At 33.0% G+C, this 13,524-nt stretch overlaps 1 protein-coding gene across 3 annotated transcripts in view; it reads left to right on the top strand.

The window, feature by feature from the left end:
* The window catches only part of LOC105210728 (uncharacterized), a 256,763-nt gene extending 244,511 nt beyond the window's left edge, over window positions 1-12,252 (top strand). For 2 of the 3 annotated variants that reach the window (XM_054228975.1, XM_054228974.1), the window contains 4 exons: window positions 3,784-3,954; window positions 6,570-6,876; window positions 7,010-7,406; window positions 7,505-12,252. In XM_054228975.1, coding sequence (XP_054084950.1) covers window positions 3,784-3,954; window positions 6,570-6,876; window positions 7,010-7,406; window positions 7,505-8,623 — 1,994 coding nt within the window. In that variant the 3' untranslated portion in view covers window positions 8,624-12,252. The remainder of the gene's footprint in view (window positions 1-3,783; window positions 3,955-6,569; window positions 6,877-7,009; window positions 7,407-7,504) is intronic. The other variant, XM_054228976.1, reaches the window with a different exon arrangement.
* Window positions 12,253-13,524: the final 1,272 nt, after the last annotated feature.

The raw sequence follows: 13,524 nt of genomic DNA, 5'->3' as shown, positions 1-13,524 counted from the left end.
GTAAAGCGTATTAAATTAACGTTTATGCATATACTCGTATATATAGATACTAAGAGACGGTTACAGTTTGATAAGTCAGTGACTTTTTGAGATTTTGAGGTTAAAATGCGTTAAAGATCAGCTAATAAAGCTGTAAAATAAGTAGAGATATCGCATTTAGTATACTTCTCAGAGCATATCTTTTGTTTGGAAAGATATTTCTCCAAAAATATCGAAAGTTTTCCAAATTATTGAGTGCAAAAGGCATGGTCCCAACACCTGAAATTATCCATAAATGTTGGTCCATTGTAGCCTTAGATCATTTTGAAGATATTCTGCATGAAAATACATGAGTAAACTATGATCTGGAACTCCTCTCTCATGAAGATAATCAACGAAATCCAAGCTCAAGCCTTTGATATAAAGTTTACAAGCTGTAATGAGAACGAAGTAATCGAAGATATGAAAATCGAAATCTAAAAGGTCTTGAAACTTCAATTTGTTGTAGACTAGATCATTATTTCTTAGTCTTTTCAAGACTAGTCATATTGCTTTTTAGTTCAAATCCAAAGAGCTCTAACTCTATAGACTACGTTGATCTCGATAACATCTTAAACACAGATTTTTTTAGTTTTGAACAGTATATGATAGAATATAGATATAGTAGGAGTTATTGCTTCTTTGATAACAATGTCTTTGTAGTGAGATTAGGTCACCAGATAATGATTCTCGAAGGATAGATGTGACTATATCTAGATCACTGAAGCAATTGTAGACAATACTATATGTTCAGTTACCCTAATTCAGATCAATCCTGTATCTGTATCTGTATGTCATCAGATAATGAATCTCGACGGATAGACAAGATCTAGATCACTGAAGCCATTATAGAATTTACTATATATTCAGTTACCCTAATTCAGATCAATACAGAGTATTTGACTTCTAATCTAAAAACTTCGATAGAAATAGGTCTCAGAAAATCTAATTTTTAAATAGCGATAATAATTAAAGCCAACTTTAGAGACGAAGACAAAAACTATTGCTTAAAAATATCTCTAAATTTATCCCAGTGCTAACTGTATCATGCCAAAAGTGTCTTAAAAAAAGCAAAAAAAAATTATGTGTTACCGATTTATCAAGACGCCCTCAAATCTCAACATATTTCCATATAAATTTTTGTATTCATCCATAAAAATGTATTTGAGGCATTCATCTAAACCTCGCATAACTTTATTTTTTAAGCAACATTCATCTATGTTGCCACAAAGTTTACGGCGCAGCGTGGTAGAATATTTGAAATTTATCGTAGTTTCTGATAGATGTGCGCGAGTTTGTTGCAATTATGGGATATTTTTTCGAATTTTAAAAACAATAAATATTTTAGTTTCGAGGGGTTAGCTGGTAAAGTGTGATAATTGAAAGTATGAGGGATGTTGCCGTATAGATTTAGGTGCGCATTTCCATTCAATCAAGGTGCTATAATTTTTACGGCTATATTATCGTCACGTTCTACTTGGTATTCAAGAGGGAGTAGAAAGGTAGCACTGACTTTAAAATCGAATTCTTTAAGATCTTAATATTTAACCCTTAAATGTATGGCGTACCATATATGGTACATGAGATTTAAGGCAATTAAATCTTTGTAAATCGATCAAATTAATCTGTATCGCAGTTTTGTTTTACTCACGGTTATTTAAACGCTTTCAGAAGCTTATACTCAGTTGACAGTGACCTAACCAAGTGGTCGGAAGTCTCCATAGTAGTGGCTGACCTCATGCATTTAAGGGTTAAATACCCCTCTTCATTGGTAGAAACTTTAATTAATTACAAATTCTTACCAATGAGATATATACTCCTCGTGAACAAATAAAAATATCTACCAATATTGGTTATATGGCGAGTTAGCGAGTTTTACTAGAAAATATCTCCTTAAAATAAGTAAAATTTTCTGTGAGACTGATTTTGAAAAATTGCATTATTTCTATGAATTTTTTGGAAATGATCTTATAGCACAATGAATTTCAAATCTGTTAGATCTAACTGATGCATTTGACTGCCATGTATATAATTCATATAATTGTTTATACAAAATAAAGAAAATATTCTCCATGAAAGTACATAAGTAAACTTTCATCAGAATCTCTATGAAGAAAATCGTGGAAATCCAAGACCTAGATTTAATGTAAAGAACTGAAGCTACATCGTGACACTCAATAAAATAAAGGGACTCTCGAAACCCTTATAGCCCAGGGTGAACTCGATCATTCCTAGGCATATCATATAACGGTTGTCTTTATAACCTGAAATAAATCATAAGTTTGTAGAAAGTGGAACAAAATTTATATCGGATCTATGAGAAGTAAAGTCAGTAAATCATTTAACATAGAAACGTACTCCTTGTTGGTTTTGAGACTCATTTATGGTCTTCCATTGAACCAATATATGTATTTCCGAAATAGTTTTGAAGAATGCATTCAAGTGAATAGTCTTTGGCTAGTTAAAAATACGAGTTTATTTCAATTGAACCGAGTATCGATCGACATTGAAGACTCGACAATAAATCACGACAAATAAGATACACATGTCTTAAACAACTTCGTAATTGTAACTAGACACAATTCACTTTTCTTTTCACCACTTTTCGACGTTCCCTGTTCAATTTCATCATCTGTATATAATAACAGAATCAACATGAGTATAATTCAACAGAATCTCTATAGAGATAATCATCGAAATCCGAGCCCTAGTTTTCATGTAAAGATCTCAAGTTACATCGTAAGACTAAATGAAATGAAAGGACTTTTGAAATCCTTTTAGAGTGAATTCCTATGTTTTTATAACTTGAAGCACATCATAAGTTTGTAGAAAGTGGAGCAAAATTTATACAGGATGTATGTTCATCAGTGAAGTCAGTAAAACTCATCTAACATAGAAGCATAATCCTTATGAGTGTTGAGAAACCTTTGGAACCTACCATTGGACTGATATTTGTATTATCGTAATAGTTTTGAAGAATACTTTCGATAGACCGGCAGACTGACATTTGTCAAGTTATCATAAAGGTCTTTGAATTAATCGTAATTCATGACAAATAAAATGTTTAAGACTTCAGCGACTTCTTAATTATAATCTGACACAATTCACTTTTCTTTTCACCAATTTTCGATGTTTCCTTTTAAATTTTATCATCTATGTACTTCAATATCTTAGAAGAGCTTATTATATATCACCAAAAAACATTTGTTTTAAATATTTAGCAAATAAATAAATAAACAGTAAACACAAATAATTATTGTCAACAGTATAAATTAAAGAAATTAGCACATCGTGAAGGTGAACTCTCTACAAATTTTTGCTTCCTTTCCATTTATAAGTAAGTCCCCCAACCGGCATCACTGACAAGAGTATTTGTTTTACGCTACCTTTTTATCATACACACTCGGCAAACTTTTCTTTTTTCGCTGTTTTTTTTGTTCGCTGTTAGTTTAATAAAATAAGTCTATTTGTAATGTGAATGCGACAAATTTCTATCCACTTTTTATGCAATTTTTATTTGCAGCTGTTTTATATTTTTTGTTTTTGGTTTTTGCTTTTATTCGCTCTTCGCCACAATGTGCTTTCGCTTTCATGCTAATGATGTTGACTTTTGCATATTTTCTACAACTTTACTATATAGTATATATTTGTGTGACTTTTCACTATGGTGGCAGGGCATTTTTTCCCACTTCTTTTTTTCAACACACATTTTATTCTATTTTCTTTTCCCTTTTCCATTCTATGTATGCATTTTGTCACCGCCAGCAGTGCGCAATGAGACAACAACAACTGTGCTGGCCGCAGCCACCAGCAGATTGTCGGCAAAGAATCGCAACGTTTCGCAGAAGCCAAAATTTAGTCGTTCGAAATTTACGTTGGTCCACTTGAGTGCGGTGGTCTTTGCCAGCATCATTATCTTGATCAGCGCCTTGTTGGGTAAGTACCGTAAAAAAACCACAAACGAATGCGGGCCAAAGCGTAGCGGGGAGGGAGTAGCGGTGTGAGGTTGGCAATGAGTGTTTCCTCAGTTTGCTCAGTGCAAGGCAACAAGCCAAAATGTTGAATATTTGTATCTACTGTAAAAGTGAGCAAATTTAGCATTGAAAGGGAGGGGGGGAAATAAAAGGGTTGCGTTTGACCGCAAAATAAGACCTACTTGCATATTGTACATAAATACATATATACGCATTAATACAACTGTATATTATATTTAAGGAGGTTAAACATTTTCTGTAATGAGTAAATAGTTGTGTGGGTAGCTAGAACAGTGGTACAGTGGTTTAGGCTGAGTCAAAAATTGAGTGGAAAATGATTCCAAAAAATTTTAGAAAGCTTCCTTGTCATCTTTATCACAATGTAGATAATTGAAAAAAAAAAACAAAATTCAATTATAATTCCAAGTCCAATTTAACATTCACTGAGGATTATATAGCTTCAACTTCAGTTATAGCTAATAACTGAACACCATCTTTCGGATCTTGCCACCGTGAAATATTATTCAAAATGTTTTTTCCATTTTCTGATATTACTTTATCTCCTATTATATTTTACAGTAGATTTTTAGAAGTCAAAAATTATATTCTTAACATAATTTAATTTCTTAATGTCTAAAGTTTGTCCTTTTCAATATAACGCGTTTTGCGATTGTCAAGAAGTCTGTAATCAGCAATACCCTTGCAGTGAATTCATTCGTTCAGCTTACTTTTTTCTATTGTCGAACCCATTCCAAAGTTTTCAAAAGCAAATATTTGAGAAATCGACCTGTAACACTACCTATCATACCTTGAATTAAAGATGTAAGAGAACGTCTAAGTTAAAAATAACTACAATTTCTGTACAAAAGCAGCGTCAAAACGATTAAAAAAATACTAATTTAATCTTCCTTATAGTCGTTTCGCACAGGAGTTAATTAATCAATTAGCCAGTTTTTGCTCAATTAAAGCGCTAATTTAGATCGATTTACCATACACAAGAAAAATCTTATTTGAATATATTAATTTTAAATCGAATACAAGGGGCTGTAAATTTGGCTGTGTTTATTGATAAAATAGCAATCAGCTGATGATACTTACCAACTTTCTACGAAAAGCAAAAAAAAAATGTGTATAACAGCTGATACTTAATCGAGTAGACGGCTGTGCGAAAGACCAAAACTGGTTTCTCAATTAAAATTTTAATGTATTCAATTAATTTTGCTGTGCGAAAAGGTTATTAATGTAAATAGTGTACTTTCCAAATCTTAAAAATCATTTCTAAACAAATTTGTTTGCCAATTGACCAGGCCTTCGTCTACCTTATCACCGCTTGTACATTATCGTAAAACAATCGGGTTCATTTTAAGACAGTATCGAGTACTAACGAGGGTTCCCTACATACTCCGGTTTTCAAACTAACGGTTTCTTTGCTATAAAGCTTAAGGTCTGGTCTATTAGATTTTGAAATACTGGTCTATTAGACTCTGAGATACCGTGCAGATCTTATTGTGACATTTTCTATTTCCTTAGTGGTTTGGTGGTGTTTTCAATTACTGTTTTGGTCGGCCGTTACTCTCATTATTAGTTTATGTCTTGATACCATTCTGATTTATTTTAGCAAGCCCTAAAAGAGTCGAGTTGATTCCGAGTGGGTACCGGTGCTCTTTATAAGTTCTATTCTACTTATTTCGAAAAAAATTTATTTACAACGCTACAACGGAAATCAATTCGTCAGCGATCTACTTAATTTCAGATTTTTTTTCTTATAAGATACAAATTCCCAACGGCCAGTAGACGCAGTAGTTGAGGTGGACCATAAGTTGGTTAAAAATTTAATTGGACCTTTTCAATAATTTTATGAAGACCCTACATGTCAGATCTTAACAAATCTTCTTACTAGTAGAAATACAATTCTATATTTTTTAAAAAAATCAAGGACCTAAAGATTTTTTGGTCAATTTTTGACAGAAACATTTGTAATATGACCCACTGTCAACCATCGTTAGAGACCAACTGGCTAACACAAAATTTAATATCACATATTTTTCCCCATAAATATTCGCCATTTAAAGCTTTTAAGCTCAAGCTATAAACGAAGCTGATAGCCAATAAATTCGCCAATGTTACATTACAGTTGTACGCCTACTACCCACAACGCTGCCAAAAGTCGCTACTTAATTTGTACCATGCTGAGCGCGCATTAACTGGCTGTCAAGGAATTTTTAGATTATTGTAGCACTTGATTTGCTTTCGTCGGATTTGGGTAATGCTTCAGCGGCTTTAACAGCTATTAGTGGCTTTACAGATCATTTTAAAACACCTACAAAAATATATGCTACAAGAGATAGCCAACCAAAGCCGCAAGCCTTAAGCGGCAGTTAGTAAATTCCTGGGCGGCTAATGTTTCCACTTCCTCATTTTAGTGCCGCTTGGCTTACTTGAGCGTTGTACTCGCTATGGTTGGCAAGCAGTTTTGTGGACTTTCAACCTTTACGAAGAAAATAAAAATCAGTACCGTTATCGCTATTTGCGTTCTTTCATTGCGACTTCTTTTCTCTCAACTGGTAATATTTTTAGGTGCGCAATATGTTGTACGTTATCGCAAGTACCATTTGGCAGTGGCGCGTCGTCGTGATGAAGGCTCACGCCTGCATACGCCACGCGCCTCCATGAGCTCACTGCAAGGACCGCCATCACGCGCCATTTCGACTACCACACTGCTATCGGAGGTCATCTATTTGGTGAAGATGCGTCCGAAACATCAGTTGCGTCATTCCATATTGCGGGAGAGCGTCGATGCGGAGAATTTGGCGCGCGAAACGGAGTTCAATGACCCGGAAGAAGGAGAAGAGGATGCCAAAACGACGACACGCATGGTAAAATGGTAAGTGTGTGTGTAGTTAGTGACCGAAGAAATCACATAAAAAGTGAAGAATGAAAACTTACAAGAAATCGTAAAAATCTGACAAACTCTTATCGCTGACTTCACTCATTTTGCATAACTGTTTCTGTTGCAGCGATGAGGAGCGTGGCAGCTGCAGCTCGGTTGTCACTTTGCGCAATGAAATCTCACAATCGCCCGAATCTGTAAGTGGCATCAGCCGTTCGCCTTCATTGGAGGATGCCTTGGGCTCCACTACGGGCGCCGGCGAGACCAGCGGCATTTTTAGTGGCACGCTGACACGCAAGGACAGCGGTAAGGACACCGAGTCGATCATTTCATCGGGCATGAGCTCAATTTGCGCCAGTCCGCCTATACGGCATTCCGGTCGTTTCAACCGTTACGGCCCCTCGGGCACATTAATGCCACAGTCAGCACAACGCCTGGACGAGACGACGCTTAGCGATCGCGACTCATTGCGTTCGTCACTGCGCGAATATGTGTCACGTTGTGCGAGTGCATCGCTGACAAATGTGAGTTTAGACTAATGAAGGTCACTTATTTCGTGCAACTCAGACAGCTTTGAAACTAACTTTAACGATATAATTTTCATTTAATTTATGCATTTCAGGGCTGCTATTCACCTGCTGCAAGCGTGGTCAGTACAGCCACCATACGCACCACCAATCCTAAGGAGAGTAAAGAGAAACAGAATCGCAAAAAGTTACTTGCCAGACCCGGTTCCGAATTCTCACTGGGCAATCAGGAAGAGCTCGAGCTCGATTACTACGATTATAATGTGATAAATGCCGGCGCAGCACCGGGCTCCTATTTGGGTATGGATCCGGCGCAACTGATCTGGGTGCCACCGCTTGAGGTGATCACCGATCTACGCGATGAGGATGATAAAACACCGGAGCCCATGCAAGACGAGCCCGATGAGACTGAACCGCTCTATGAAGAGATCAAAATGCCGCGTTACGGTCATTATTTGAGCGCGCGCAGCAACACCGAGTCGAGCACCAACACCAACAGCAATACAACACCCTCATCCGATGAGCTCTCACCGCTAGGCAGCCATCTGCATTCGAAGGCTTCTTCGCCCACAGCCGAAATGAATCTGAAGAACACATTGCTGCAGCAAAACATATCCTCGAATGGTGGCGGCAGCAAGCAACCCACACCATACTTTTCACGCAAACAACGGCGCCATGCCAAACCGCATTCACGTTCCACCTCATCGCTGCGCAGCGGTGGCGGACGTGAGGTTGTCATACAAATGCAACAGTTGAGTGGCACCAAATCGGCACGCAATATACGCACTTCACCCACAGTATCGGTGGAGGAGGCGCAGCAGAATGTTGAGTCGGCGCGTGACTCGCCTGTAATACCCGCTACTTTGGTCAATTCCATCACCGACTCGATGAACGAGTCCATGACGGGCTCCTATGTGGAGAAAGAAACCTTGGTGGAGAAGCAGACATCACCCGAGTTAAGTGAGGGTCTTCTAGGCATAGACGATATACAATTTGCCGATGAGAGCGAAAGCGATCATGATGTGTCCAAGCAAAAGTCCGGTAAATACGAGCAGGTGAAGCCGAAAGTGGTCTCCTCAATAAAGGCGCGCTTGCAGCACTCCTCAACGGTGGCGGCCAAATTGAAGCGCATCAGCGCCGATAGTGCAATATTGGAGAAACGCGGCGGTCTAGTCAAAGAGCCAAGCTCGTATCGCATCGAAACGAATGTATGAGTAATAAGTAATTGGAATTATTTTGTGTGAAGAGCTGAGCTCACAATGATTTGAGGCGTTATATTTACATACATAGAAACCTACTTGATAATGCATGCATAAATCAACACATACATACATACATATATATATACGAGTATAATATAAAATGGTAAGCGTAAATTATTATTATGTTATAATACTAATACTAATACTAATAAGGGGGCGAGCTATAAGTTTAGCTGGCAATTTGTTCCATTGATTATTAATTATAGGTATACGTTTCGTTTCCTTTGCCATGTAAATACATAATGATAACAGTAATTATTAAACAGTAGCTGTGTAGGTTTAAAAGCAACAAAAACAAAAACAAAAATAACACTGTAACAGTTTAAAGTATATGGGTTATGTGTATTGTACTAAAATAGCGTAATATTGGCGTTTTCTAAGTAATCACACTGAACGTATTTGAATACCTTGTGACCAAAAAAAAATGTTTTCAAACATACAAACATACATATTACAACTAATATCTGATAGTAGCTATTAAATGTCTGCCGAGTTTATTGAAATTAAAAAATGTGGTTTGTCGTGAAGTGGAGGCAAAATTGAAAACGAAAATTTAAAGTTGATTACGGCAAACATATCGTTCGTTAATCTTTCAAAACTCGTTAAGTCGTCTTATCAACTTATCTATATACTTTTCTCAAACTCGAATTATTTTTCAGTAAAAACCTTTTATTTATTTTTTCTAAAATAATATCATTATTATTTTGATTATCATCCAAAAACTTTCAAGATTTTCAAACGGATCATAACCTATACTATATCATCCTCAAACTATTATGAGATCGATCACAATATTTAAAAGATGTAAACCTAGGCAAAAAAAAAAAAAACATTAAGAGATCTCCAACCATCTCAACACCTATACTATATAATCCTCAAACTATTGTGAGTTTTATAAAAATATTTAGAAAATATAAACCTAACCAAAAAACATTAAGAGACTTTACCAGTATAACCCATGAAAAATTAGGCGATTATCGTGAAGCGAATGCTTCGAAGTTTTTTCGACATAATAAGGTATTAGGTCTACAACTTTGCTTCCGCCGTTTTTTTTTTTTTTTTTTGTAAATTTAAGGCTTTTTTTCACTTGCCTCACCGTACGTATCCGAAATCATTCGATGAACCTCAGCCGCACTTTTATTGGAATTGAAAAAGAAAAGCAAAATTTCCCGCAAATGTCGAGAAATCGGCTCAAAAAATGACATTTTCAGTTGAGAATAAGTTTGGGATGCAAACAGATCTCTAAAAATATTTTGTTGGGTTCATGTTGACACAAATGTCCAAGATTGGAAGCAAAGTTGTAGACATAATATATTTTCAGCATATACCAAATTGACAATTTTCAACCAATGATTTTATAGTAAATACATTCAAGAATACTAAGTTTTAATTTGAAAACGATCGGTCAATTTATCGTTGAATTATGATGTCAGCAATTTTGAAAAATTTCGTTTCGAGAAAAACGCGTTTAAAGTTTCAACTATATAGGTTTATGGCGGTCGTTTTAAATCGCGGCCATCCAAAAACTATTTTTGAAGGGATATAAACAATCGAATAAGGAAAATAAGTATCGATTTTTTTTAAATGTCACATTGGTATAGTCCCTTAATATTTCTCCTAGTCATATGAATCCTAGCTTTAAATTTCCCGTCTCTATAATTTATCAGGTTATAACTCAAAGACTATATGAGATTATCAAGGGTATTAATTTCAGTCGTCTATCTGTTTTTCTAAAATATAAACCGACTATTTATAAAGCATATTTATTATACACCCCTCTGCAATAGCACAGAATCTCCTGGAGATTCGAACGATGAAATTTTCTTTTGCTGTTGTGTAACTTGTTCGACAAAATTCAAAAATTTCAAACGATTGAAAAATAGGTGTCGACGAATTCCTAGTCGAGTTGAGCGATTGATCGACACTTACAATAGCAACAATATTCGATAGGGGTGATATAAAGTGTTTTCCAATAAGAGAAGTATGGAAATAGTATAACGGCGTCAAATCGCACGACCGAAGCGGCCAATTGGCCACTCGATTGCGACATACGCTGTGTGACTTGTGGCGCAGTCCTTTTGGAACCGCATATTGTCCATCCAATTCGGGCCAAAAATATTCAGTTATCGTTGAGCGGTCAGACAGGATGATTATGACGACCATAAATTGAACGTAGCGCTCTTAAAGTTGAGGCCACTAACTCGAATTTCGGTAGTAAATTTTAATAATTTCGACACGTTGCTGAAATGGCAAACCTTACTGAAGAGATGTGTCAAAACAGTGGGAAAAATATGGCGTCATTTGCTATTTCGGTCAACTTTTGTAGCGTCCCTTTTGAAAAACGCTTTACTTGTTCACTATTTGTCGGAAATTTGACTAAATCATGTATCTCAACTTAGTACTTTTATCTTCTCATGCTCAAAATTGAACCATTTTTCGACATTTTCATCCAGTTATTTATACTAATTTGATGGTTAATGAATTTTCTTTAGAAATTTTATTCGAAATATTTTCTTTAATTAAGGGAGAACAAAATAGTCGAAGAGAAACTTAAAAATTTATATTATAATTCTCGAAAAATCATAAATATACATTTTTTGTCCCCTACACCGTATTACTAAACGCTTAACTGCTTCTGACGAAAAATTTTAGAACAATAATGCAATTTTGGTGATGATCCCAATTCACACTCAGTAATATTTTGAAGTTTTTTTCTTCAGAACTGTTAGTTGTAGATGATAGATATTTCGTATCAGAGTTATGTTCCCAATTATGTTATCAAGAATAAATATAATGGATTGCCTATAGGAGCCAATATTTAAGTATGTTCTTTACGGAGGGTTGTATTTATTTAATGGTTATGCCGAGAACTTTTACATTGATATTTAGTATCATAGAGAGATATCAACAATTTCGTAATATTTTTTAAAAATTATTTGATTTTGAACTTAAAAATATATATTAATTGTAAAAATACTCTACTCAAGCTACTTTTCAAAATTGCCTCCACTTTTCACCGCAATAAAAAGAATTTTCTTGCTAAATTTCCTGAAAAAAAAAAAAACAAAAATGAAACGATAACCTAAACAAATCTGTTAAAACCTGTACTCACTTACTTCGTACCTATTTGTCCTCTACGAAAAGTAGTAATTAGTTGATAAATAACGCACTTAGGTGTAGACTTTTACAAAATATCAGCAAACCAAATTCAAATATAATATATAACTACATTTAAGAGAAGGAAAGTACTTTAAAAAAACCAAAAAAGCTAAAGAATTACTTTAATAAAACGAAACTTTATTGAGATAAACTGAAAAAAAAAAAGAAAATGAAGGTATTAAATCTAAATAGTGATGATAAAGAAAGCAGAAAATATACGAGTCATGCAGTTGGAGAATGAACAAAACTATTAACAGTTTATATAAACGTTTGGAATTTATAAAATGTGTTTCAAAATTAGCGCGAATTTAATTTTTATTAAAATTTAAAGTAACACTACGCTTAATGTGCATTTAATTGTTTGGTAATTAAAATTAATTTATTAAATTTAAATTAAAAAAAGGGTAATTTGAATATTCATGTTTTAGCAATAAAAAGTCTAAAAAAATATTTTTTATTAAAAGAAATTAAATACATTCTCAAAAAAATATTTTTTTAACTTTTTTTCAAAAATTTTTTTTTATTTATTATTTCTAAAAAAAAATTTTTTTTTTAATTTTTTTTTTAATTTTTTTTTTAATTTTTTTTTTTTAATTTTCTAAAAAAAATATCTATTGCCTAAAAAATAACCTTCTAAATTTTTTTATTTGTTTTCTATATTTTTTTTAATTTTTTTAAATTATTATTTTTAAATTTTTTTTTATTAAAATTTGTTTTAAATTTTTTTTCTAAAAAAATTTTTTTTTTATTTTTTTCTACAAAAAATATTTATTTTAATTTTTTTCAAAATTTTTTTTTATTTATTTTTTCTTAAAAAAATATTTTTTTTTTTATTTTTCTAAATAAAAATCTATTACCTTAAAAATAACTTTCTAATTTTTTTATTTTGTTTCAAATTTTTTTTTTTAATTTTTTAAAATTATTATTTTTTAAATTTTTTAAATTATTTTTTGTTTATTAAAAAATTTGTGTTAAATTTTTTTCTACGAAAATATTTTTTTTTTTTAATTTTTTTTAAATTATTTTATTTCAATTAATTTTTTGTATAAAAAAAAATTAATATCATTATTATTTTTTTATAATTAATTTTTTTGATCGTTTAGTGACAAAAATTATAAAAACTTTGTTATAAAAAAATTAATTTTCTATCAAATAATAATAATATTAAAAATAAAATTGCTTATATATTATAAACATTTTCCCTTTAAATTTTTTTTTAACTCGATATTATTTTAATTTATCTCAAAAATATTAGCGGCCTTGTGATTTTGAGTTTATTTATTAAAAATAATGCATCAACTCTACGTAAAAACCGTTCTAGTCAATTTTATTTAATAATATTTATTGAAATAAGTTACTCTTAATAAAACTGTGAAAAGCTTTTAATATACTATAAAAAAAAGGTTATTTAAAACACTAAATAATACAAAAAAAAAAAAATAAAAATAAACTAACTATTAGCGATGTTTTAGTGTAGCGCGTTTTTGTTTGTTTTCTCAAAAACTAAGTTAATTAGTTTTTAGAAAATTGCAATATTCGCCATATATATTTTCACTCATAATGAGTTTGCTTCAATAGCCGAAAACAAATATTTATTTCATAGCCATTAAGACCACCAACAAGCTATACATTTGTATGCGCAACAGAAAAATAAGCATAAAAGTTGTAAATAATTTTCAAAAATACACACAAAT

This window comes from Zeugodacus cucurbitae, chromosome 4 (genome assembly GCF_028554725.1).
Source record: "Zeugodacus cucurbitae isolate PBARC_wt_2022May chromosome 4, idZeuCucr1.2, whole genome shotgun sequence".
NCBI lineage: Eukaryota > Metazoa > Arthropoda > Insecta > Diptera > Tephritidae > Zeugodacus > Zeugodacus cucurbitae.
This window is presented reverse-complemented; position numbering and strand designations above follow the sequence as displayed.